The following is a 26,243-nucleotide window of genomic DNA, read 5'->3' on the forward strand; positions in this document are numbered from 1 at the left end:
TCACAAACGTTTTGGCAGTGAGCTCCACAACTCCGCGGAGTCAGAGCAGGGATGAGGGATTCCGAACAAGGCCTTGGGAATGGAAGTAGTAGTACTATATATCAGTGCCAATTTTCTGATGCCATTTCTAAATGAAAAATGTATCCACAGATGTTATTTAGAAATGGAGGTAGTAGTACTATGTATCAGTGCCAACTTTCTGGTGCCATTTCTAAATGAAAAATGCATCCACAGATCTTCGATGGTCTTCGGGCCATGGAGGTGAGGAGCACCTCGGCCCCTGTCGGCGGGAGGGACCATGTTCTTATTTTTGTTAGATTCATTGTGTTGGTTGGGCTGTGTGACGGCGGCGACGTCCCTCAGTAGAAATAATGTCTCTTACGTTCTATTCCCGTCCAGATGGTGCGTCTAGCTTTGTCGGAGGGCATGTGGGATTCGTTCAGGGCTGGTCTTTGGTGGACCCTTTTGGATCTGGTCTTCGTTCGTCTTTCTTTGGGTTTTACAGGTTTGATCCTTCCGATCTACGACTTCTTTCATCGGCGATGGTTGCTGCTTCAGTGCGCTGGTCCTATGGGGTCTTAACACGACGACTTTCTGATTGTCTACTACAACAAAGTTTGTTCGGCTCCGACGAGGGATGGGTGATGACGGCGGTGCACTTTCAGCTCGCTCCAGTGCTTCTTCTAGACTCTAGTCGTCGCTAGGTGGTCCACGGAGCTAGTTGTAATTTTTATTATGTCTGGCTTTTTTGTGCTGGCATGATTGAAGTTGAATAGGTTGGAAGTTTCTAAAAAAATGCATCCACACAGTTTCGTGTGTTTGATGAGGCAAAATCCATGATATCTGAAGCTTCGTAAACAGCAGAAGCTTTGCCGTGGATCGTCGAAATAAAGATCGACGGAGGAGATCACTTGGACTGCCCTGGAAGGTCACGGAGGGGGTCCCAGTCCTCGCCCCGCTCCCCCCAAAATCCCAATCCAGGCTCCTCGGAGATGTACACGGCAATCCGCGGAGACGATGAGGCAGGCCGAGTGAGATAGAAGCAGCACAGCTTCCGCTTCCGGTCCTCGCCATCGATTCGCTCATGGCCTCCACCTCCTACTGCGCCACTCCATCTCCGTCCCTACGATGCTCTGCCGCCTTCTTCCCCACCTTCGCCTCTCCGCCTCCCGCCCTCCGCTTCGCCGTCCCTCCGCTCCTCCCCCGCCGTCTCGCCATATCCCCACCGAGAGTTCGAATTCCGGCGGTGGCGTCAGCGCTGGAGTCCCTAGTGCATGAGTCCGATGACGAGGACGAGGAGGACGACGGGTCTGGGCTGTTCAAGGACGAGGCGTGGGCGTCGGCGGACGAGAGGGACGCGGTGCGGTCCCCGGAGCTGGTGGTGCCCGAGCTGGAGGAGCTGCCCGAGCAGTGGCGCCGCTCCAGGATTGCCTGGCTCTGCAAGGAGCTCCCCGCCTACAAGCACTCCACCTTCACCCGCATCCTCAACGCCCAGCGCAAGTGGCTCACCCAGGAGGACGCCACCTACGTCGCCGTACACTGCCTCCGCATCCGCGACAACGACGCCGCCTTCCGGGTCAGTACCCTCGCAGGCTCACCACACGCCCACCTCCCTCCCATAACATGTTCGACTAGTGATCTCTGTAGACGTATGTTCATTTGGTTTCTTCCTGCCCATGAACTGTTCGACGAATTGCCATAGCTGATGGATCATAGATGTACTCGTTGGTTGTTTTCAGGTGTTTAGCTGGATGGAGCGGCAGCACTGGTACCGCTTCAACTTTGCGCTTGCCACAAGGGTGGCGGATTTTCTCGGCAGGGAAGGCAAGGTTGAGAAATGCCGGGAGATGTTTGAGGCAATGGTCAAGCAGGGCCGTGTGCCTGCCGAGTCCACCTTCCACATACTGACCGTTGCGTACCTCAGTACGCCCAGGGGACGGTGCCTCGAGCACGCTTGCACTATCTACAACCAGATGATACAGATGGGCGGCTACAAGCCTCGCCTCAGCCTTCACAACTCATTGTTCCGCGCACTTGTGAGTAAGACAGGAGGAACTGCAAAGCACAACCTCAGGCAGGCTGAGTTTGTCTACCACAATCTTGTCACCACCAATCTTGAGGTGCACAAGGAGGTCTATGCTGGGCTCATCTGGCTTCACAGCTACCAAGATGTCATTGATAGAGACAGGATCATAGCTCTTAGGAAGGAAATGAAGCAGGCTGGTTTTGATGAGAGTATTGATGTGCTGGTGTCAGTCATGCGGGCTTTCTCCAAAGAAGGGAGGGTTCAAGAAACAGAGGCAACATGGCATGAAATTCTCCAGAGGGGTTCAGAACTTCCTGCTCAGGCCTATGTCTGCCGAATGGAGGTTTATGCTCGAACTGGTGAGCCTATGAAATCCCTGGATATATTCAGAGAAATGAAGAGGCAAAGTATACCCCCAAACGTTGCAACTTATCATAAGATAATTGAGATAATGGCAAATGCTGAGGAGATAGATGTTGCGGAACAACTTATGGATGAATTTTCTGAGAGTCATATGAAGCATCTGATGCCAGCATTTCTTGCCCTGATGTACATGTATTTGGATCTTGATATGCATGAGAAATTAGAATTAACATTCTCGAAATGCCTTGCTAGGTGCCGTCCAAATAGAATCTTGTACATCATCTATCTAGAATCACTGATAAGGGCTGGAAATGTCGAGAAAGCTGAGGAGGTCTTCGATGAAATGCACAAAAAAGGGACGATAGGTACTAATGCAAAATCTTGCAACATCATGCTAAGAGGTTATATTTCTGCAGAAGACTATCAGAAAGCTGAAAAGGTTTATGATATGATGTGTAAAAAGAAGTATGATGTACAAGAGGATTTGTTGGAAGAACTTCAGACTGGCCTCCGTCTTGGTAAGAAAGTCGCTGTTAAGCCAAAACCCGTGAGCATCAAATTGGATCAAGAGCAGCGTGAGATTTTGATTGGTTTGCTTCTGGGAGGCACACAGATTGAATCTCATGCACAGAGAGGGGTCCATATTGTCCATTTTAAGTTCCAGGAAGATTCTGATGCCCATTCGGTCTTAAGGGTGCACATTCATGAGCGTTTCTTTGAATGGCTGACTTCAGCAAGCAGATCATTTGAGGATGAGAGCAAGATACCTTATGAGTTCTCAACCATACCTCATTTACATTTCGGTTTCTTTGCTGACCAGTTCTTTCTAAAAGGCCAGCCTGTTCTCCCAAAGCTTATCCACAGGTGGTTATCTCCACGTGTTCTAGCGTATTGGTTCATGTTTGGAGGCCTCAAACTCTCGTCAGGTGATATCGTTCTCAAGGTCAGTGGTGGGAACAGTGAGGGTGTTGAAAGAATTGTAAACTCCTTGCATGCACAGTCCTTACCTAGTAAAGTGAAGAGGAAAGGGCAATTCTTCTGGATAGGTTTTCAGGGGAGCAATGCCGATTCTTTCTGGAAAGTTATAGAACCTTATGTATTGGACGGTTTCTTGGGTTTGACAACACAGGAAAGCGGCACTGCAGGTTCTGGTGATGACCAAGAAACTGATACTGATTCTGATGATGATGCTCATAAGTATGGAAGTGAAGAGTGAATACCAGGGAGCAGGAGATGTCTGGTGACAGGAGGTACTTCATCAACGTCAAGTTCTTGCTGCGAACAGATGTGCTATATTTTAGTGGTTTGGTGGTAGAGCTTGAAAAGTCTCCAAGTGGCGGTTTTCGCTTGTAAAGGTTATTTTCTGCCAAACTTGCTCACCCTTTATGGCGATGGCCTGTGACCGCTGTGAACTGACATCAATTTTTTTGATTTTTTTTTCACAGTGGAAAAGTGAACCGGGGCTCTGCCCTTATAGCCTGCAACGTAGACTGAAGACAATATTCAGGAAGTAGTTCATTACAATCTGAACATCGGAAGGAACACAACTTCACAAGCCTACAGATTGATCAGGGTTTTGTTACGTATACTTTTACTTTGTTGTTCACCTTCTTAGTACAGTAAGTACTAACAACATGTTGCCTGTATTGATCTACCCCCTCCGTAAAAAGTAGTGATCTAAACACTCTTATATTTCTTTACAGAGGGAGTACCTATGTAGCCATCTGCATGATAGATTTGCACACTAGACTAGACAGAAAATTTGTGGATTTCTGTCGACCACTTACAGTACGTTATATGTTGTGCATTTAATCACCTGTTCTCATTTGCCAAATCTTTTTTTTATTTCTTTGTGAAATTTTCATGGATTGTCGCTAATGGCAGTACATAATAAGCTGTAAAAACATATATTTGTCCCATGATGTCTGGCAGCAAAAAAAAAACATTTACCCTTCCAGAAAGAAACTCAGCATGGCATTTGGCAGCATCTTAGCTAGTGATTACATTACATGTGTATGCAACTGAGATTTATAGACTACTAAAGAGGCTTAACATTCCTACGGATTAATCTATGATCAGGTGACGACAAAGCAAACAAAGAATTTCTACTGATCCACCGCCATAACCTACGCTACCAGTGAAACATTTTTTGTTGATCATCAGGCACGCGTCGTGGAGCCACGTGTCCCTCCCTAAAAGTCATCGCGCGAGAGTTTGTTGAGCAGGCTGGTGAGGAGCGCGTCCCTCCGCTCGGCCCTGGCCTCCTCCCTCATCCTCCTCTGCTCCTCGCGCTCCCGCCACGCCTGCTCCAGCATCAGCCGCTCCCGCTCCAGCCTCTGCATCTCCTGCCGCCACTGCTGCTCCAAGGCCAGCCGCTCCTGCGCGTGCCGCGCCGCCGCCTCCTGCCGCTGCGCGTCCAGCCGCTGCTGCTGCTCCAGGAAGTCCTGCAGCACGGCGCGGACGGAGGACGCCGACGCCGCGCCGGCCGCGGGGCTGCCGCTCGGCCTCGTCTTCTGCTGCGCGTCCTTCATCTTCCTCCTGGTTCCCGGGGGCAGGTCGTCGTCGTCGCCGCCGGCGGTCTCCTCGGACTCGGTCGCGGGTCTCTTGAGCCTCCTCTCCTCGGCGGGGTTCCGTCCCGGCCCTTCGTCAGACCCGAAGCGCTGCCGTTGCATGCTCCCGCCGCGCACCGTGGAAGACTGCGTGATGTGATTGTGATTGTGCTCGCTCGTGCTCTCGCCGGCCTGCCGCACGCAGCGTTCGTTCACCATCGGCCGTTGCAGAGGCTGCGGGTTGATAAAGGGTGCGCCTACGCGGCTACGCGTGTTGGTGCTGGTGGGTGTGGAAGGGGTCGCCAGGGCCAGCTTTTGCATGCAGCAGCCGTTGGTCTCCTTCGCGCTCGTGTTCTCTTTTGCGACGCCTCTCGAACTCCCTCGCCGGTTCACACCCGCCGGCTGGTGAGAACGGCTTTGCCCCCGTCCACACTGGCGACGCCACGTCATGCCCTGCGAACGGATGCCTCATGCCTTTTCAGGTGCTGCTCGTATCGCTGTCCGTTTGACCGGTTTCTCCCTGGATAGCGATGACGTGCACGCACGCGCGAGCGCGACGCTGTGCCCGCGGCCTCCGGCAGCGCCGCTGTCAGCCTGACGTGCCGTGTCGAAGGAAAAAAATAAGACAAGACTTGCTCGCGGTCGCAGGATAATGTTGACATACATTCTCATGCTGCCATTGGTCGCCTTAGGATTTGTTTGATTGATTGATTTTCTGCCGTCGGTGGTCAATCACATTCTCAAGGGCACCGCGCGCCGGAATGCGCTCTGGGATTTGCAGCCCACGCTTTTTTGAGCACGCTGGTTTCATTCGCGTGCTGATCTCCTGTTCGGGACGGCGGCGGGGCTAGGAGCAACTCTATGAGATCATGTAAAACAACCCGTCAGCCATAATAATCGTCGATATAGCACACGAGAACGAATTTTCTGTCCAGAACATATCCGTATATTTGACCAGCCGTTACTTTTTTGGAAAACGTTTAGGCCCGGTGCACCGGCTGAAGCATTGGCCGGTCGCGTCCACATGCTCACGCTTCTAGCGAAGCAACTTGCGACATGTAGGATGCGAGCCCCCATCTACGCTGCCTCTCTCCTATTTCTTCCATCTCCCGCATCTCTGCTCTCCAGCGCGCCTGCGCCTATTCCGCTTCTTCCCATGCCCCCTCTTTGCTGATCCTCGCTGCTCTCTAGTGCGCTCGCGGCTATTTCGCTCCACCCCTCTGCTGATCCCCGCGCGTGTTGCTCATGCCGGAGACCATGAACGACGACGAGGAAGGCACCGCGGCGTACTTTCGTCCATGTCCTCGTTTCCTCTCATGCGGTCAAGTGCTGCGACCGGATAGACCCGGAGCTGCAACCACGCCCGATTTTGGCTGGAACCGGTGACCGCGGCGAAGTGTCGGGTCACGGCGGCAATTTTGATTGGTGGACCGGGGGTGTTGCAACCGCGACATGTTTTGCTGGAACCAGCACCCAAAAATGCTACTACTGGAGTTTGTCCTACTGGACCAGCGACACCTATTGTAACACCCCAGATGTAAAACTTCCATATTTGGCAATATATCCATGTTGATCTCCATCCAATTTCATTTGGGGTTCCATCTTCCGGGCTCTTTGTTTTGTTATGTTGTTCTACTCATTGCATTGCCATGCTTACCTTGTCATATTGCATTTGTGCTTGTGTCTGTTTGCATTCTCATAATCATCATGTGCATTGTCATATTCATGCGTGTTGTATTGTTGCATGCTCCATGTGTGGTTCTTGCACCATCACTCCTCCTTCCTTCCATTTCTTCCCTTTCTGCAAGTGCCATTTTCCCTTCTCTTTTGATGTTCATCTTTCCCCAATATTCTAACACCATGTACCTAGCCTTCTGTCAAATTTCATCTCAATTGGAATTGTCTTGGTTAGGGTTTAAAATGGTTCAAGTTTGAATTTAATTCAAACTTGAATTATTTTTACTTCCTTTAAAATCTCCAAACCAATTTTTTTAAATAGAGCACATTTTCAGGATCATGACAATATTTTTATATTTCTCTAGATCCTCTCCTTTTCCCCCTGCTCTTTCCTTTTTGTATTTCTGTCTGAAGAAATGGAAAAAAAGAAAGCAGCAGCAGTAGACCCCAGCCCAGCCCCCGCAAGCCACTAGTCCAGGCCGGCCCACCAAACCCCAGAGGCCCAGCCGGCAACCTCAAGGCCTCAACCCTAGGCCGAAACCCCCATCTCCCCAAACCCTTGTCCTCTCCCTCGTTCCCTTGCGCCGCCTCTCCCTTCTGCTCGATCTCTTCCTCACCTTCTCCCCTCACGCCGCCAGAGGAGCCCCTCTGCTCGCCCTTCCCCGCTCGTCCTCCAGGCAGCCAACTCCGGCGGCCCCATCGCCCGTTCCTCCCTCCTCTCGCTCGCCTACACCACCCCGACCATGCCCGGCCTCCCCGCTCGCCTCCTCTCGTTTGGATCGAGAAGGAGCTCTTCCCGAGCGGAGCGCTCGCTTCAGCCGTCGACCGCGAGCCGCAGGTCACCGGAGCAGCTCCAGGAAGCAACCACGCACGCTGTGGACCCCCCTCTACCGCGCCGTGCTCCTTCCCCGAGCTCCACCTCGCCGTCCTTCTGCATATCGTCGCCGGCCCCATCTCCACCTCGCCGGACCGCCCCAACCCCGTCGTCATCCATGTGACCTTGCAGTAGGCAGCCTTGCACCGAGCTCCACCACCGTCGTCATCCACCGCGCCTGCTTTGCCTCTGAGCCCGCCTTGCACCGCGCTCCACCACCGTTCGATCTCCACCTCGCCATGGACGGGGCTGTCCCCAGTAGCAGGCTATCTTCCTCACCTCCTATGTCGCCTGCCTTGGTCGGTTGGTTGCCACACGCTGCTGCCTCCAAGCACCATCTATGCATCTCTGTGGTTAGCGCCTTCGTCGAATCCTCAGGGGTCACCTTCAATAAGTGGTACCCGAAGTGCAACAATGACCGGTGAAGACCCCTGCCCCCTGTACCATCCTGTTGCTGTCGCTGGACACCGAGTATCCATCGTCGTGTTCCGTTTCTTCTATGTCAAGCCCAAGAGGGTGCCAAGATACCAAGTACCACGACGTCGACGACCCTCAAGTTCAACTACATCGACTATGAACGGTGACGACCCGGAACATCTATGGAGAGTGTACGACAACAAACCGTGTACGACTACCGTCGCCAAAGACCGTCGAGTGAATAAATACCATCATGTGGGTTCGACAAGACGCCGAGTACCACGACACTACCGTCGACCCTCGGAGGACTCGGACCCGTCAAGTTCCCTTTGGATGCGCCAAGTTCCACGGCGTCGCATAAGTTTCTTCGTGAACCTGTTCGACCACTTGGATTCGCAAGTACCACAACGTCCGGAGTCCTCGGATGCGTCAAGTCCCTCTCCGACCGTGTACCACTACCCTCGCGAGAACGACTATATCTCGCGACGAACCATGAACAACTACCATTGAATCCGAACCGTCTCGAACGCACGCTTCGAAGGTATAACCCCGAGACGACGTCTGTGAACGAATGCATGAGTTGTATGAGATGCATGTTTGGATGTTGTATCCGCCTGTGAACGTTAGTTGTTCTTTCTCGTTGCCACGCCGTCGATCCGTGGGAACCCGGTAACCGGGATTACCCCACCATCTTTGCACGCTCCCGCCACACTTCCTTTGCACCGGTATCTCCATGAGCTACTGGAACCGATATGTTACCATGGCATCATTTTCGGATTCGTTGCCATGGCACCCCTTTCGTTTCCGCCACGATGACAAATGCTTCATATCATGCTCTTATCAACATTTTCATAAAAACTTGCATAAACTTGCATATTTCATCCGCATCATGATAACAACTTCTAAAATGTTTAAATTGTTGTTGCATTAAATTGCTAAATGCATATGGGGATTTACCGGAATGGTTGTTTGTTGTTCCGGCCTCATTTAAACTTGCCTAAATAGTTAGATTACTTATGCTTCACCTCTTGCCATGTCAATCAACATCTAATATTGTGGGGTACATAAACGGGAGTGAACTAAATAATTGAATGTGGTGTTTCGTCAATATGCAACTCGTTCCATATTGAGCTCCACTTAATTTGTAGTATTGTTTGTGCACTTTGCCATATCATGCCTCTTTAAACCGGACATGCATCATACTTGGTTGTGCATCATGCCATGTTTATGTGATGGTTGTTTACTATGTTGCCTGCTTCTTTCCGGGTTGCTTCTCTCGTTAGTTTCGGTTTCGTTCCGGAGTTGTGAGGATCCGTTCGACTATGTCCGTTTGTCTTCTTCACGGGCTTGTTCTTCTTCCTTGCGGGATCTTAGGCAAGATGACCATACCCTCGAAATCACTTCTATCTTTGCTTACTAGTTGTTCGCTCTATTGCTATGTCGCGCTACCTACCACTTGCTATATCATGCCTCCCATATTGCCATGTCAAGCCTCTAACCCACCTTTTCCTAGCAAACCGTTGTTTGGCTATGTTACCGCTTTTGCTCAGCCCCTCTTAGACGCTTTTGCTCACCCCCTCTTAGAGCGTTGCTAGTTGCAGGTGAAGATGAAATTTGTTCCATGTTGGAACATGGATATGTTGGGATATCACAATATCTCTTGTTTAATTTAATGCATCTATATACTTGGTAAAGGGTGGAAGGCTCGGCCTTATGCCTGGTGTTTTGTTCCACTCTTGCCGCCCTAGTTTCCGTCATAGCAGTGTTATGTTCCTTGATTTTGCGTTCCTTACGCGGTTGGGTGTTATGGGAACCCCTTGACAGTTCGCTTTGAATAAAACTTCTCCAGCAAGGCCCAACTTTGGTTTTACATTTGCCTAACAATCTATAACCTTCCCTTGGGTTTTCGCGAGCCCGAGGGTCATCTGTATTTTAACCCCCCTGGGTCAGTGCTCCTCTGAGTGTTGGTCCAACCAGTCAGTCGCCGGTGGCCACCAGGGGCAACTCTGGGCTGGCCTACCGGAAGCTTGGACAATCCGGTGTGCCCTAAGAACGAGATATGTGCAGCTCCTATCGGGATTTGTCGGCACATCCGGGCGGCCTTGCTGGTCTTGTTTTACCATTGTCGAAATGTCTTGTAACCGGGATTCCGAGACTGATCGGGTCTTCCCGGGAGAAGGAATATCCTTCTTTGACCGTGAGAGCTTGTGATGGGCTAAGTTGGGACACCCCTGCAGGGTATAAACTTTCGAAAGCCGTGCCCGCGGTTATGTGGCAGATGGGAATTTGTTAATGTCCGGTTGTAGAGAACTTGACACTTAACTTAATTAAAATGCATCAACCGCGTGTGTAGCCGTGATGGTCTCTTCTCGGCGGAGTTCGGGAAGTGAACACCGTTCTTGTGTTATGCTTGAACGTAAGTGTAACACCCACGATGCGGCTATATCTCCCACGTGTCAGAGCACGACTTAGAGGCATAACCGCATAGTAGGCATGTCGCAAGAGGGGCAATCTTTACACATCCCATGTACTGAACAAGAGAGGGATAAATAGTTGGCTTACAATCGCCACTTCACACAATACATAAATATAGCATTACATCATCCAGAATACAATCAAGGTCCGACTACGGAACCAAAATAAAGAAAGACAACCCCAATTGCTAGATCCCCGATCGTCCCGACTGGGCTCCACTACTGATCAATAGGAAAGGAAACAAAACAATGAACACGATCTTCATCGAGCTCCCACTTGAGTTGGGTTGCGTCACCTGCACTGGTATCATCGCAACCTGCAACTGATTTGGAAGTATCTGTGAGTCACGAGGACTCAGCAATCTCACACCCGCGAGATCAAGACTATTTAAGCTTATGGGTAGGAAAGGGGTAGTGAGGTGGAGCTGCAACAAGCACTAACCATATATGGTGGCTAACATACGCAAATAAGAGCGAGAAGAGAAGCAACGCAACGGTCGTGGAACTAGAAGTGATCCTGAAACTACTTACGTTCAAGCATAACACAAGAATCGTGTTCACTTCCCGGACTCCGCCAAGAAGAGACCATCATGGCTACACACGCGGTTGATGCATTTTAATTAAGTCAAGTGTCAAGTTCTCTACAACCGAATATTAACAAATTCCCATCTGCCACATAACCGCGGGCACGGCTTTCAAAAGTTCAAACCCTGCAGGGGTGTCCCAACTTAGCCCATCACAAGCTCTCACGGTCAACGAAGGATATTCCTTCTCCCGAGAAGACCCGATCAGTCTCGGAATCCCGGTTACAAGACATTTCCACAATGGTAAAACAAGACCAGCAAGACCGCCCGATGTGCCAACACCCCGATAGGAGCTGCACATATCTCGTTCTCAGGGCAACACCGGGTGAGCGCTCCGTACAACTAAAACCAGCCATCAAGTTTCCCCGAGGTGGCGCTGCAAAGGACTCTAGTTCGGACCAACACTTAGACAAGCACTGGCCCGGGGGGCTTAAAATAAAGATGACCCTCGGGAGTGCGACTCCCAAGGGAAAAGTAGGTGGTGGTGAGGCAAATGGTAAAACCAAGGTTGGGCCTTGCTGGAGGAGTTTTATTCAAAGCGAACTGTCAAGGGGTCCCCATAACACCCAACCGGGTAAGGAATGCAAAATCAAGGAGCATAACACCCGTATGATGGAAATTAGGGCGGCAAGAGTGGAACAAAACACCAGGCATAAGGCCGAGCCTTCCACCCTTTACCAAGTGTATAGATGCATTAATTAAATAAGAGATATTGTGATATCCCAACATGTCCATGTTCCAAACATGGAACAAACTTCAGCTTCACCTGCAACTAGCAACGCTATAAGAGGGGCTGAGCAAAAGCGGTAACATAGCCAAACAACGGTTTGCTAGGAAAGGAGGGTTAGAGGCTTGACATGGCAATATGGGAGGCATGATATAGCAAGTGGTAGGTATCGCGGCATAGCAATAGAGCGATCAACTAGCAAGCAAAGATAGAAGTGATTTCGAGGGTATGGTCATCTTGCCTGAGATCCCGCAAGGAAGAAGAACGAGTCCATGAAGAAGACAAACGGACGTAGTCGAACGAATCCTCACAAACGTGACGTTATTGGTACCAACCGAAGAAGCAACACCGGAAAGAAGCAAACAACATGGTAAACAACCATCACATCAACATGGCATGATGCACAACCAAGTATGATGCATGTCCGGTTTAAAGAAACATGGCATGGCAAAGTGCACAAGCAAAACTACAAATTAAGGGGAGCTCAATATGCAACGAGTTGCATATTGACGGAACACCACATTCAAGTTATTTAGTTCGATCTCGTTTATGTACTCAACAAAATTAAATGTTGGTTAGCATGGCAAGGGGTGAAGCATAATTAAACTAACTATCTAGTCAAGTTTAAATGAGGCCGGAAACAACAACAACAATTCCGAAAAAAATCCTCATATGCATATTTATGGATTTGGCACTGTTCTGCCCTAAACCATATTTTAGAGTTGTTAAACATGCAAAGTAAAGCCACCATGTTAAACTAGGCATTTTTCTACCCCATTTACATATAAAGTTTATTAAGTTTGGAGCTGCGGTTGTTTAGTTATGAATTAAAGCATTTTAACATGGCATTTGAACAAATTTAAACAAACAACAATTTAAACATCTCGAACATGGATGAAAATTGCATATTATGAAACTAGACAAGATTCTAAGCATTTTACATATATAAGTTATTTACATATGATGCACGGTTGTGGAGTTATTAAATGCATGAAACATGAGGTTTTTTCTGTAAAACTGGAGTCTCCAGATAATTACTAAAATCGCTGGACAGGGGAAAAACAAGAATGGGCCGAATCCGGCTAGCCCAACAGTGCACATGGGGGCTCAGGTGTTGGATCACCACGGGCTGAGGCCCAGGTCGATGGCGAGAGAGGCGGCAAGGTGCGCGCTGGGCCGGCCTGCTTGTGGCCCACGCGCGCAGGAGACAGGCGTCTGGAGATGGGCTTCACGCGGTCGACGCTAGAGGTCAACGCGCTCCTGGACGAGCGGATGAGGCAGAGGTTTGCGGGCGCGCTCCTCTGCTCTAGAAGAAGCAAAGCAGAGCGGCGGCGTCACGGATCTCCGGCGCTGCGGCGAAGGGCGGAGGGCGTGGAACCGGCGCGATGCAGATCTGGGTCGTGGGATGGCCGGTCCTCGCCGGATGCATGGCCGGATGCGGGCGAATGCTTCTCGTAGATGGACTTGGCGTGGGCGAGCAGGAACTTGGAGCTTAGTTCCCATGGCGGTGGCTGTGGAACGATTGACAGAAAAATTAGAGAAAAGAGAGAGTCACGGGGAGGAGGAAGGAGAGATGGGCGGTGCGGGGCTAGCCTAGTTCCCTGCTGCTGGTTGGCGCGACGAGGGATGGCGCAGAAGCGGCTCGGGGCGGCGTCGCGGTTGACCTGTTGCTCACCGGAGCTCTCCGGCGGTTTGCGTGCTCGGGGATGGGAGGATACAGGAGGCGGGGAAGCTGCGGGTAAGGAGCTTGGGGCCCTCCTGGTCGAGATCGAGCAGGGGCATGGTCTTGGGCTCCAAGAGGGAGGAGGCTGCGGCACGGGCCTGCTAGAGATGGTCGTCGACGGAGGTCAGCTGCCGGTGGAGGAGGGCGGCTGTGGAGCTGCTGGTGATTGGATCGATGGAGGCTGGTGGAGTGCGGTGGAAGCTGAACGAGGAAGAAAGGTGGGTGGCTGAAGACAAGGTGGATGCGGGATGGATCCCGATGTGGATGGTGAGTGGGTGGCGGCGGCGCGATGGGAAAAGATGGATGGGACAGATCCTATGACTAGGGTTTGGACGCATATATACATCGCGTGGATTAGATTAGGGGCTACCTCGTCCCTCCGATCGTAATCGGGCGGACAAGAATAAATAGCTTAGGGGAGCCCAACAAAGAATCGGAGATGTTTTGTAGATGTTTGGGGATGATCCGAATCCAACGGTGATGACTGCCCGGGTCGGGTCCGGGACAGCTTTCGGACGCGCGCGCGAGGAGGTCCGCGGGCTAACGAGAGAGCTTAGGTTAGGCATGGCGGTAGGTAGTGGACTGTGTAGACAGTCTAGGGAGGAAAGAGATGGAAAGCCCGGCATATGTTTCTGGATACCGGAAACGTCCGACGATTTGACCGACTATATTGCCGCTATAGTTATCCGTTGGGGCATCAAACGAACTCCGAATGCGATGAAACTTGGCGGGCGACCTACTAACAACATAACAACACTGCATGCCAACTTTCAACCCATTCCAAGAACATTTTCCGGCCACTTATAAAATACTATTTCGGACGTGCTGCGGGCGCGTGCGAGTGTGGTTGGGCTCAGAACGGACAACGGAGAGAACAGGGAGACCGGGACAGATGCACATTTTGAAAACATGATGATGCAATGCACATGATGACATGGCAAGATGAAACACGCAGGCAGAAAGACATTGCAACGACGGCGAATAACTGGAAGACACCTGGCGCAACGGTCTCGGGGCGTCACAGTAAGTAGTTCAGGATCACTTCTAGTTCACGACCACTGTGTTGCTTCTCTTCTCGCTCTTATTTGCGCATGTTAGCCACCATATATGCTTAGTGCTTGCTGCAGCTCCACCTCATTACCCTATCCTACCCATAAGCTTAAATAGTCTTGATCTCGCGGGTGTGAGATTGCTGAGTCCTCGTGACTCACGGATACTTCCAAATAGTTGCAGGTGCCGATGATACCAGTGCAGGTGACGCAACTGAGCTCAAGTGGGAGCTTGATGAAGATCTTGTTCGTTGTTTTGTTTCGTTTCCTTTTGATCAGTAGTGGAGCCCAGTTGGGACGATCGGGGATCTAGCATTAGGGGTTGTCTTCCTTTATTTTGGTTCCGTAGTCGGACCTTGATTGTATTCTGGACGATGTATGTTTAACTTGTATTTGTGTGAAGTGGCGATTGTAAGCCAACTCTTTATCCCTTTCTTATTCAGTACATGGGATTGTGTGAAGATTACCCCTCTTGCGACAAACCTACCATGCGGCTATGCCTCTAAGTCGTGCCCCGACACGTGGGAGATATAGCCGCATTGTGGGTGTTACAAGTTGGTAATCAGAGCCATCCCCGACTTAGGAGCCCCCTACTTGATCGAATCACTGACGTTGTTGAGTCTAGAACAAAATGTTTTGAGTCTTAGGATTTTATATATCGGAGAGTAGGATTCTTTTTACTCCTCAGTCCCTTCGTCGCTCTGATGAGGCCTCCTGACGTAGAAGTTTTGACTCTCCTCTCCTCAAATTTCATGAAAAAAATTAGGATCACGCGGGTATCTTGGAATCGTTCCGATAGTCTTGTGATGAGAACATTGTTCTTGGTGCCTCCTGACATTTAGGGGTTGTGGCAGTGTCCTGGGGAGTTGAGCTCCAAGGTGTTGTCGTCACAATTTTATCGTTGCAGTTCTGGAATACCTGAGTTTCACCGACATCGAAAATCTCTTTTATGCAGTTGTTGGTGAGATAACCTCGATGCCACCCAGTACTGGGGCGGGAGTTCGGGAGTATTGCCATAACTCGTATAACGGATGCTTTTCGAAGGTTGAGGTACGTGATTTTCGAAGGTTTCTTGGTTATGTGTTGAAGGATGGATACAGCTGGATGTAGGAATTGTTAGTTTGGGTGAGATATTATGCTTCCACTGTATCCCCAACACCTGATTGCATAACCAGAAAGTTTCGGGAGTTTATAAGTGGGAATTCAAGTATATCGTAGAATATCTTTTCAACAGACACATGATACGATATGGGATCTATCATATGTTTGTTTCCGGCTTATTTTGCAAGCCAATCCTTTGTTTTGTTTTGAGTTGTGGTATTCGAGTTGCTTCAATGTCAAGTGTTGATTCCATACCTTTCCTAAGCGGTGTTCTCATATTTCTATGTGAATACTAATCCTTCATAATAATCGAGATTGTCATGTCAATCCTTTTCAACCGGCGTGTTTCCCTTTAAGTGAATCCGATCATTTTCAACATCCACAAGATCAACTCTAAGTTTTCTCATCGGTGTTTGTTTCATCCGCCCCAAGTTGCCTTTATTTTCCCACCCTCCCACCCTTTTTCTTCAAGGATTCAGATTTCTTAATCAAGTATCCTTTTATTGATGGGAAGCCTCTCCATTCTTTTCCGTCAATGTTCTTTTCCGATGATTCTCAGGAAGATACTAACGGAGCTTCAAGTTTATTATTTGTTGTTCTCTTTTCTTCTTTGATGGATTCAATTCAAGCTTTCGGTGTTGATCATATCTTTTCCTCGTTTCAAATGCTTTCTCATGTCGGTGCACCTCTCAATCATTCACTTCTTGCTATTTCATTTGTTCTGGAGTGCTGAAGATATCTCAGAAGGCTCGTCTTTTCATTCAAGATCCGTTCAACCTATTTTGAGGTTGTTATCTCATTCAAGCCATTTAATTCAACCGGTGCAATCTCTCTTCTAAATCATTTCAACGGTGTTTTTTTTGAGTGGGCCCTAACCCACAGGTCTTTTCCCAGGATCTTACCCGACTCTTTTATTTTCCCAGAGTTACTCTCAAATTCTTCTTCAAGTTTGACGTAAGAATGAATTATCATCAGTCTTATGTCTTTCTCCAAGTTCTTTCAAATTCTTTTCATTGTTGATTCAACCTTTATATTCCTCATTATTCGCGAGTGCCTCAACAATTCATGGTGTTCTTTCTCGTCGTCATTCTCGGATTTTGCAGACCAAAGAAGAGTTTCTCTGCAATCATATCCGTTCTCTTGAAGATTCTTGGTGCTAGCTTTATGCCAATCTCTCATAATTGTTTTCGATTGTGAGAATTATTTTCACCCATCCGGAACTATTCAGGGGTCTTTTCAGTTTGATTCTCCGGAGCACATCATCTCAGAATTATTCATTCTCAGCGTGTAGCTATCGTTCTCCAAATCTTACCGGTGCATCGTTCAAGTAATCTCTAGTACGCTCGTGATATCTTCGTTCTCATGTATCCAAATCCCCTAAAGTTTCTTCATTGTTTTCCAATTATTCCCGGTGAACTGTGCCTTTTCTACTTTATTTTTCAATTCTTACGATGGTCCATTCAAGATTACTCTTCTCTGGGGTATCTTATCAATTCATTCGTTTTTTCCAATCCTAACGGCGGATCGTTGAAGACCTTTCTCAAGTTTGCGCTATATCTATCTTAATCCTTTCTACGAGAATAAGTAGTATGCCAAATCCGTCGCTTGTCATCAATTTAAATTGGTGAAGGATACACATAACGTAATTCTTATTGTTGTTTCATCCAAGTTGTAAGGACATATTTATCCCTAAGGTGTTTTGGTGATTGATGACAATGCATTTGCGGACTAATCGTGTGCCTCAAGTATTTTAGGTATTAAAAAACAGTATGAGTTAGCTAGCTAGGAGCCCCCACAGCGTTTTGACACTCTCAGCCGTTGGATCACTCTTAGGTATGCTCGGGATTAGGTTGGTCGTCTCACACGTCATTTGAGCCAGTTTTTTACCACTCTGCCCGCTTGGGCCATTTAGGGCACCGTTGTCTGGGCCGCTGCTCCTCAGAACGAGTTAGAAGTGCGGTGCGTGATCGGGCCGAACAGGTCGAAGGCCCAAAAGGCCTGTCGAACATGCTACCTTGCCCAGTCCGTGATTTGTGCAGCTTCCTGATCCGTACGTCATACCCGTTCAACATCTGTATCCCCAAGCAACTCGCGTGTTCCTCCGTGTTGCGCCGCCGCCGCCGTCCCGAGTCCCGACAGTGAGCTTCTACTGCACGTGTGTGTGAGTGTCGGTGCCCTCTTCTCTTCCTCCGCTGGCCCGCATAGTGAGTCCCTTCTCTCCTACTATGTCTTACCCTGTTGTGTTCCTCCATTGCGGCTGCGACGGCCGCATGCGCCATCGACGTCCATTCCCAGCTGTCCTCGGCATGTATCGGCCGCCATGCCATTGCGGCTATACCGCCACATCATGACCGCATCCTTTCCCATTCCGTAACTGAAATGTTAGAACGTGGAAGCTGAAACCGTCGCCAGCGCATAAAGGTCTGAGTGTTTCCCTCGTGTAATGATGGTAATTGATTTCCGTTATCACTTCGTTATCACAATCTCCCGTTCTCCCTCATATATTATTCTTGGCAACCTCTACTCCTTCCTCGCTTCCGTGTTGTTTCTCACCATTCGTCAGGCATGCCCGTTGCTTAGTTTTGCTATTGCAGACCATCCATCTAGCTCTTCCCCATGTCTACAAATCTATGGAAATGACTTACTATTCCTCCTTATAGGGTTGCAGTGCTGACTCGATGGAGTTTCTGTGTTGGAATTTCTCAGAGCGTGTGTCGCACATCCAATTATGACCATGGCTGCTGGACAAGGCAAGTACTAACAAATTCTCCTCCTGTTCATATTTGTTTTCTTTATTACTGCGAGTTTAGTTCTGCATTATATGCAATTTGTTCAACTTTTATTCCAACTGGACGCTCCCTTTCCCTCAATTTGTTTCAGATTTGATATAATCTGGCTATGGCATGAGCTGGACCTATGCATATTGGTTTATTTGGTATGGCGGCCCCACCTAGGTATGTAAGACTGAATAACGCTTCTTGGCTTTCTTCTTTTCCTGTGCTACTACCATCAACACTTCAAAATTGTTCTAGCTAAAAAATTTCCGTCAGTCTCAAATGAGTGGGAATGGGTAGAATATCCCCGATGCATGAATCATGATACACATCATTTGTTGACCATGCATTATGTTATTCTGGATCATCTGGAAATAAAGTGCCGTATCCAAATGCTGATAATTTCAAGTCTATCCATTAGGATGGAAGGTGTGTAATCTTGATGCCGCATATTGTTGAATGACACATTCCTTGTCCTATCCATGCTCTTATCTTCACTCATATTTTCACTTTATTTGGTCCCTATTCTGTTGCAACATACAGATGTTTCCTATTGATTGCTTTCTGAATCTATTCAGGAGTACTTTCCTGGGAGTCTCTATTATTAGTACTTTGCTTGCAGCACGGTTCTATTTGTGCAATTATCAGCATGAATAATTTTAATTTTGGCTTATCCGTGGATTGTACAAGCTGCTTGGGAATTATTTAGTTTTCAATAATGTTTGAATACTGGATGGAGTTAACATTCAGAGATATTTTATTTGTGAAGTTTGACGTCTTTGCTGAATGCCTTTGTGATAACACACTCATAGGCGCTTGCTTCTCATAGTAGCCAAATATGATGTCTTACTTTCTCCAGTGTTAAGATGATAAACTGACCAACTTGACATTTGACAGAAGGGATTGTTACAAATAAATTGTGATAACATATGTGTTTTCTGAATCATTAGTCCATCGTATCACCCATCATAATGCATATATCTATACTTTCTCAATATGGGCGGGCGCGGCAATGCGCGTCTTCATGATCTAGTTCATTACTAGGCACAAGACAGTTAGGAACCCCCCTCGAAGATTATTGAAGACGGTGCTTTTTCTATGTTCCTTTTTCGGTGGATTTGAGTCGTAGGAAATTCGTACTATTAAGAGGGGTCCGCTTTGGAAAGGTTTGGGTGGAATCGTTACGTACACGTTTACTCCTCTTTGCACCGCCTTTCCCTTAGCACTTTGGAGCATCCTCCGTTTCTTCATGTTTGCGCAAAAAGAAGAATTCCTAATGTTGTTGTTCTGAGGCTTGCGGTAGTACTCCTCTTCGGAGCGGTAGTACCGCAGGCCCCTGCGGTAGTACCGCAGGCCCCTGCGGTAGTACCGCAGGTGGTCACGGTAGTACCGCTCCTTGGGAGCCGTAGTACCGTGAGTCCTGGTCTGGCGCAGCACCATTAGCGGAAGTAGGGGCGGATGTAATTTTTTACATCCGCTCCCTGCGCGGTAGTACCGCTTGCTTTCAGCGGTAGTATCGTGTTGGATTTTTGCACTATTTGAAAATCAGCGGAAGTTGCCACGGACGTTTCTTTATTTGTCCACGGCCTTCCCAGGCTGGTCCAAGCCTGCCTTGCGGTAGTACCGCTCCAGCTTCGTCGCTACAGGCCTGGGCTAGCTCCTGCCGTGGCCACGGTAGTACCGCGGTTCGCTGCGGTAGTACCGTGAGCCCTTGCGGTAGTACCGCTTGGCTGGCGCGGTAGTACCGCATGTCGCGGGCTGGTTAAGTGGATAACGGTTGGATTTGTCTCTCCACTATATAAGGGGTGTCTTCTTCTCCGAGTTGACTATCTCTTCCAGCCCTAAGCTCCATTGTTGCTCCAAGCTCCATTTTCACCCGATCTCTCTCCCTAGCCAATCAAACTTGTTGATTTTCAAGGGATTGGTTGAGAAGGCATCGATCTACACTTCCACCAAGAGAAATTCGATTCCCCCCACTAATCCCTTGCGGATCTTGTTACTCTTGGGTGTTTGAGCATCCTAGACGGTTGAGGTCACCGCGGAGCCATATTCCATTGTGGTGAAGCTTCGTGGTGTTGTTGGGAGCCTCCGATTAAGTTGTGGAGATTGCCCCAACCTTGTTTGTAAAGGTCCGGTCGCCGCCACCAAGGGCACCAATAGTGGAATCACGACATCTCGCATTGCGTGAGGGCGTGAGGAGAATACGGTGGCCCTAGTGGCTTCTTGGGGAGCATTGTGCCTCCACACCGCTCCAACGGAGACGTACTTCCCCTCAAAAGGAAGGAAATTCGGTAACACACCCTCGTATTCACCGGCTCCACTCTTGGTTATCTCGTACCTTTACTTGTGCAAGCTTATTTGTGTTATTTCTCTTGCTTGCTTGTGTGCTTGTTGTTGTTGCATCATATAGGTTGCTCACATAGTTGCATGTCTAGACAACCTACTTTGATGCAAAGTTTAATTTGGTAAAGAAAAGTTAAAAATTGTTAGTTGCCTATTCACCCCCCTCTCTAGTCAACTATATCGATCCTTTCAATTGGTATCAGAGCCTCGTCTCTTTACTAAGGACTTTGCCGTCCAAAGAGTATGGTTGACACCGTAGACGGTGTGGAGGAGCACTCCGGTGTGAATCCGATCTCGTCTATGGGCGATGGGGGAACCTCGGTCTCTCGTGAGGAATTCAATGTGGCTTTGGAAACATTCAAAACCTCCATGACGACCGAGGTTGAAAGCATGTTTAATAAATTCATAGAAGGGCTTAAACTTTCCATCGCACCATTGAAAGTGAGTGATCCCACTAACAAGGTGACGGATGCTAACTCCGACAAGGGGGAAGCTACGAGTGAAAAGGCTCCTTCTTCTAGTGGTAAAAATGGCACCGACATCTTTGCCCATGTGGAACCTCCACTTGTTTATGGTGGATCGATTCCTTCCACTCATTTGAATCATGCCGGTCCTCCCCCTAAGATTGTGAAAAATGAGGACTTTGATTCTTGGGTCTATCATTTCAAGCGTCATTAAAATCATGTGAATACTAATCTTTGGAGAATCATTTAAGAAGGTTTCTATCTGCATGACCGAAGCAACTTCACTCCTAGAGAAGCCGCGGATAATCAATTCAATGAGAATGCTCTCTTCATCATCAAAGATGCAATTCCACTCGAAAATCTTCCTCACCTCCGGCCCTTCGCCATGGACAAAGATGCATGGCAACAAGTTGTTTCCGTCTACAGGGGAAGCGCAAGCATTCAACGCTCCAACTATGAAGTGGCGCAAGATGAAGCCGATGAGTTTGCAAGGAAAGAAGATGAAGAACCTCGTGAGATTTATCGGAGAGTAACCAAACTCGCGGTCTCACTCCGACATCATGGGAGCAAGGATACAGATGACAATTGTATCAAGCGCAAATTCCTCAAGGCAATGATGCCTTACCACAAGGCCATGTCCTCCGTCATTCGTCAAAGGCCGGACTTCCACACCTTGTCCTCAAGTGAAGTGTTGGATGAGTTTGTGGCTATGAGCATCTTGGACAAAACCGCCGACAATGCGGTGCTATGTTCTCAAAGAGCAAAGAAGCCCAACCTTGCATTAAAAGCCAAGGTTAGGGTGGAAGAAGAGGACGAAGAGGAAGAAGAGGAGAGCAACCCTGAAGATACAAAGTATGCCTATCATGAACACATGGCTCTTGCTTCAAGGCAATTTTGGAGCAAGAAGAACTCAAGGCCCAACTTCAACAAGAACAACTCAAGTGGCGCGAAGGTCAATCAACGTATGAGGACTTGCTATAATTGTGGCAACGTGAGTCATTTCGTTGCGGAATGCCCTTATGAGAAGATGGAAGACAATGGTGGCAAGCTCATCTGAAAGGACAAAGTCAAGTCTTTCCCCAACAAGAGCAACTTCACTAAGAAGACTCCTCCCAAGGCGTTGGTGGTACAAGAAGAGTACAATGAGGATGATGATGATGATGATGATGATGGTGAGTCAGTTGCCATGGCCTCCGTTGCCATTGCGACAACTCCACGGGTGTCACTCTTTGACTCACCCAATGAGAACATCACCGCCAAGTGCCTCATGGCTAAAGCCACCAACAAGGTAACCCCCAACATCAAAACTACCATCATTAATAATCCTTCTTTGACGGATTGCATTGATGAATATGAGGGATCTAATGTGGAGGAAAATGAGTTTGAGTCCTTTATGGGTAAACTCAAGGGTAAATGCAAGAAGCATTTCGTTGCTCTCTTGGAACAACTTGGTGAAGCCAATGACATGATCGAGGCTCACGAAGATACTATCTCCAAGATGGAGGGGCATAGTCGTGACTATGCGGATGAGATTTCGGATTTTTCCAATGCTCTTGAGGAAGAGCGTGGTCTTCGTTTGGCTCTTGTGGAGTCACACAACGTTGATCACGCTAAGTTAAAGAAAAAGATTTTGATCATGCTCTTGTTGTTTCTCGTGTGCTAAACTCCGAGAAGGCCAAGCTTGGGGTTGATCTTGCTAGACTCAAAGAGGAGTTTGACTTACTTGACAAGGCTCACAAGGTCTTGAAGGGTGCTCATGCTAGCCTCAAAGAGTCTCATGATCAACTTCAAGTAAAGCTGACCAAGGAGAAAGCCACTTTTCCTCGTATGATGTTAATTGATAATGCAAATGCTACTAACCCATGTTGTGAGCATGTGCATCTTGTGGAGGAGAACGCTGAGTTGAAGGAGTAACTTGAGAAAGGTCTTGTGTGTTGCATACAAGGCGAGAAGAACCTCAACGACCTTTTGAGCAACCAAAAGGAAGTTGTGGCCAAAGAAGGGATTGGGTAGTGCCCAAGTCCACGAACAAGAAGAAGAATGACAAGGCCAAACGACCTCCTCCTCTCAAGCAAACCTTCATGAAGGAGGGAGAGGGTGCTACTAAGGAGAAGGAGAAGAACACCGTGAGGGGTAGTGATGCCAAGAAGGGCAACGCTTCCCTTCCCAACAAAGTGGGCGACTTTAACCCTTCTTATGTGTTGTGCCGTGCTAGTGATGGGCATGTTTACGCCAAATTTGTTGGTTCTCCTTATGAGTACATTGAATGGTCTATTTGGGTTCCTAAGACCCTTGTTACTAACATCAAAGGACCCATTACAAAATGGGTACCTAAAACCAAGCATTGATCTCTTGTAGGTGTTTGCTTTCGGTGGGGGATCATGTTTGCTCGATAGTGGAGCTACTAATCATATGACCGGAAGCAAGGACTTGGTGGTGGACGTGCAAAAGATTCCACCCATGCCCGCCAACGTCGAGTGGGGTTACGCCTCATCCTCTAAGGTATTGGGAATCAGCAGGGTTGTCATTTCTCACGATCTTACGATCGAGAAGGTCATGCTTGTTGAGTCCCTTGCATACAATTTACTTTCCGTTCGTCAACTAGCACTCATGGGTTTTGCCACCTTCTTTGATGATTGATACCGTGGCCCTCTTGTGCAGCAAGACTCTTATAGTAGCCTTTGTTGGGCATGTCGAAAATGGCCTCTATGTGATTAACTGTTCGGAGCGACTCACTAAGACCGCGACATGCCTAATGGCTAAAGTTGACGTGGGATGGCTTTGGCATCGCCGTCTAGCCCATGTCAATATGAGATCTTTGCAAAGTCTTCTCAAGGGGGACCATGTCCGTGGACTAACAGATGTTAGTTTTGCCAAAGATCGTGCTTGCAGTACTTGTATCGAAGGAAAGCTACATGAAAAGGCTCACCCTCCCACGACTATCATTTACTCTAAGAGGTCTTTGGAGCTCCTTCACATGGATCTCTTTGGGCCTCCATCTTTTGATAGTCTTGGGGGTAGGAAGTATTGCTTAGTGATTGTGGATGATTATTCAAGATACACTTGGGTATATTTCTTCAAGAGGAAGAGTGAGACCCAACAAACCGTCATTGACTTTGCAAATGAAGCTCAACGTCAACACAATGCAAAGATCTTGACAATAAGAAGTGACAACGGCACCAAGTTCAAGAACTACACCATGGATAAGTTTCTTAGTGATGAGTGGATCAAGCATCAATATTCCGCACCTTACACCCCTCAACAAAATGGTGTAGTGGAGAGGAAGAACCGGACGTTGATGGATGCGGCAAGGACCATGATGGTGGAGTTCAAGTCTCCATACAACTTTTGGGCCGAAGCCATCAACACCGCGTGTCATGCATCAAATAGGCTCTACCTCCGCAAAGGCTTGAACAAGACTCCATATGAGATACTCACTGGGAACAAGCCCAACCTCAAGTACTTCCAGGTGTTCGGGTGTATGTGTTTCATTCTCAAGAAAGGTGTTCATTTGTCTAAATTTGAGGCTAGAGCTCATGAGGGCATATTTGTTGGTTATGTTACAAACTCCCATGCTTACCGTGTCCTCAATCAGTCCACGGGACTTATTGAGGAGACATGTAACGTGGAGTTTGATGAGAATAATGGCTCCCAAGTGGAGCAAAGAGGCACTTGTGATGTAGGTGATGAAATTCCTCCCCAAGCCATAAGAAGAATGGGTGTTGGTTTTATCTTACCCATTGAGGAACCCCTTGTGGCCGAAGGAGAAGGACAATGCTCCACTCAAGTGGAGCCATCACCAACCCAAGGCCCACACGCTTCCGAAGAAAAAAGTGAAGGCCCTCAACCTCAAGAACAAGACCAAGGGCAAGGTCAATCTCAAGATGGTGTTGTAACATCAAGTGATGCCCAAGGTCAAGTTCCCTCCTCCGAGCAAGTTCAAGATCAAGAGCTTCCTCGAGATCAAGAACAAGCTCAAGACGGCGCTCAAGATGATCAAGTGGCCGCTCCTCGACTCACCCTCGAGGAGGAATTGGAGCGTCGTGCCGCCAAGATTGCTTCCAAGCTCTCCACCAAAGATCACCTCATGACAAATGTGCTTGGAAGCTTAAGAAAGGGGGTAAGCACTCGTAGACAATTAGCAAACTATTGTGAACATCACGCGTTTGTCTCTTGTGTTGAACCCCAAAAGGTCTATGAGGCGCTCGAAGATCCGGATTGGCTCAATGCCATGCATGAAGAACTCAACAACTTTGAGCACAACAAGGTGTGGAGATTGGTGCCAAGTCCAACGGGGAACCACAATGTCATTGGGACCAAGTGGATATTCAAGAACAAGCAAGATGCTCATGGGATTATCATTCGCAACAAGGCTCGTTTGGTAGCACAAGGCTACTCCCAAGTCGAGGGTATCGACTACGGTGAAACCTTTGCTCCCGTTGCTCGCCTTGAATCCATTCGCATGTTGATTGCATATGCTTCTCATCATAACTTTAAGTTACAACAAATGGATGTGAAGAGTGCTTTTCTTAATGGTCCTATTAATGAGTTGGTATATGTCAAGCAACCTCCCGGGTTCGAGGATCCCTACTTTCCCGATCATGTGTATGATACGTCTCCAACGTATCTATAATTTTTGGTTGCTCCATGCTATATTATCTACTGTTTTGGACATTATTGAGCTTTATTATCTACTTTTATATTATTTTTGGGACTAACCTATTAACCGGAGGCCCAACCCAGAATTGTTATGTTTTGCCTGTTTTAGGGTTTCGAAGAAAAGGAATATCAAACGGAGTCCAAACGGAATGAAACCTTCGGGAACGTGATTTTCTCATCGAATACAACTCAGGAGACTTTGACCCTACGTTAAGACACGTAACAGGAGGCCACGAGGTAGGGGGCACACCTACCCCCCCAGGCGCGCCCTCCACCCTCGTGGGCCCCTTGTTGCTCCACCGATGTACTTCTTCCTCCTATATATACCCACGTACCCCCAAACGATCATAGACGGGGCCAAAACCCTAATTCCACCACCGCAAATTTCTATATCCACGAGATCCCATCTTGGGACCTGTTCCAGAGCTCCGCCGGAGGG

At 48.3% G+C, this 26,243-nt stretch overlaps 2 protein-coding genes across 3 annotated transcripts; one reads left to right on the plus strand and one right to left on the minus strand.

Moving 5' to 3' along the window:
* Positions 1 to 954: 954 nt before the first annotated feature.
* On the plus strand, positions 955 to 4,214 carry LOC125514260 (pentatricopeptide repeat-containing protein OTP51, chloroplastic). 2 transcript variants are annotated; one of them, XM_048679555.1, is made up of 4 exons: positions 955 to 1,576; positions 1,740 to 3,744; positions 3,835 to 4,008; positions 4,093 to 4,214. In XM_048679555.1, the coding sequence occupies exons 1-2, from the start codon at positions 1,085 to 1,087 to the stop codon at positions 3,603 to 3,605; spliced, it is 2,358 nt and encodes a 785-aa protein (XP_048535512.1). In that variant the 5' UTR covers positions 955 to 1,084; the 3' UTR covers positions 3,606 to 3,744; positions 3,835 to 4,008; positions 4,093 to 4,214. The 2 variants fall into 2 exon arrangements, with proteins under 2 accessions (XP_048535512.1, XP_048535511.1); XM_048679554.1 differs by having other exon boundaries at positions 3,835 to 4,214.
* Positions 4,215 to 4,341: 127 nt separating this feature from the next.
* LOC125514261 (trihelix transcription factor GT-3b-like) lies at positions 4,342 to 5,822 on the minus strand. The gene has a single exon (XM_048679556.1). The coding sequence runs from the start codon at positions 5,386 to 5,388 to the stop codon at positions 4,582 to 4,584; it is 807 nt and encodes a 268-aa protein (XP_048535513.1). The 5' UTR covers positions 5,389 to 5,822; the 3' UTR covers positions 4,342 to 4,581.
* Positions 5,823 to 26,243: the final 20,421 nt, after the last annotated feature.

The sequence above is a fragment of the Triticum urartu genome, chromosome 6 (genome assembly GCF_003073215.2).
Source record: "Triticum urartu cultivar G1812 chromosome 6, Tu2.1, whole genome shotgun sequence".
Lineage (NCBI taxonomy): Eukaryota > Viridiplantae > Streptophyta > Magnoliopsida > Poales > Poaceae > Triticum > Triticum urartu.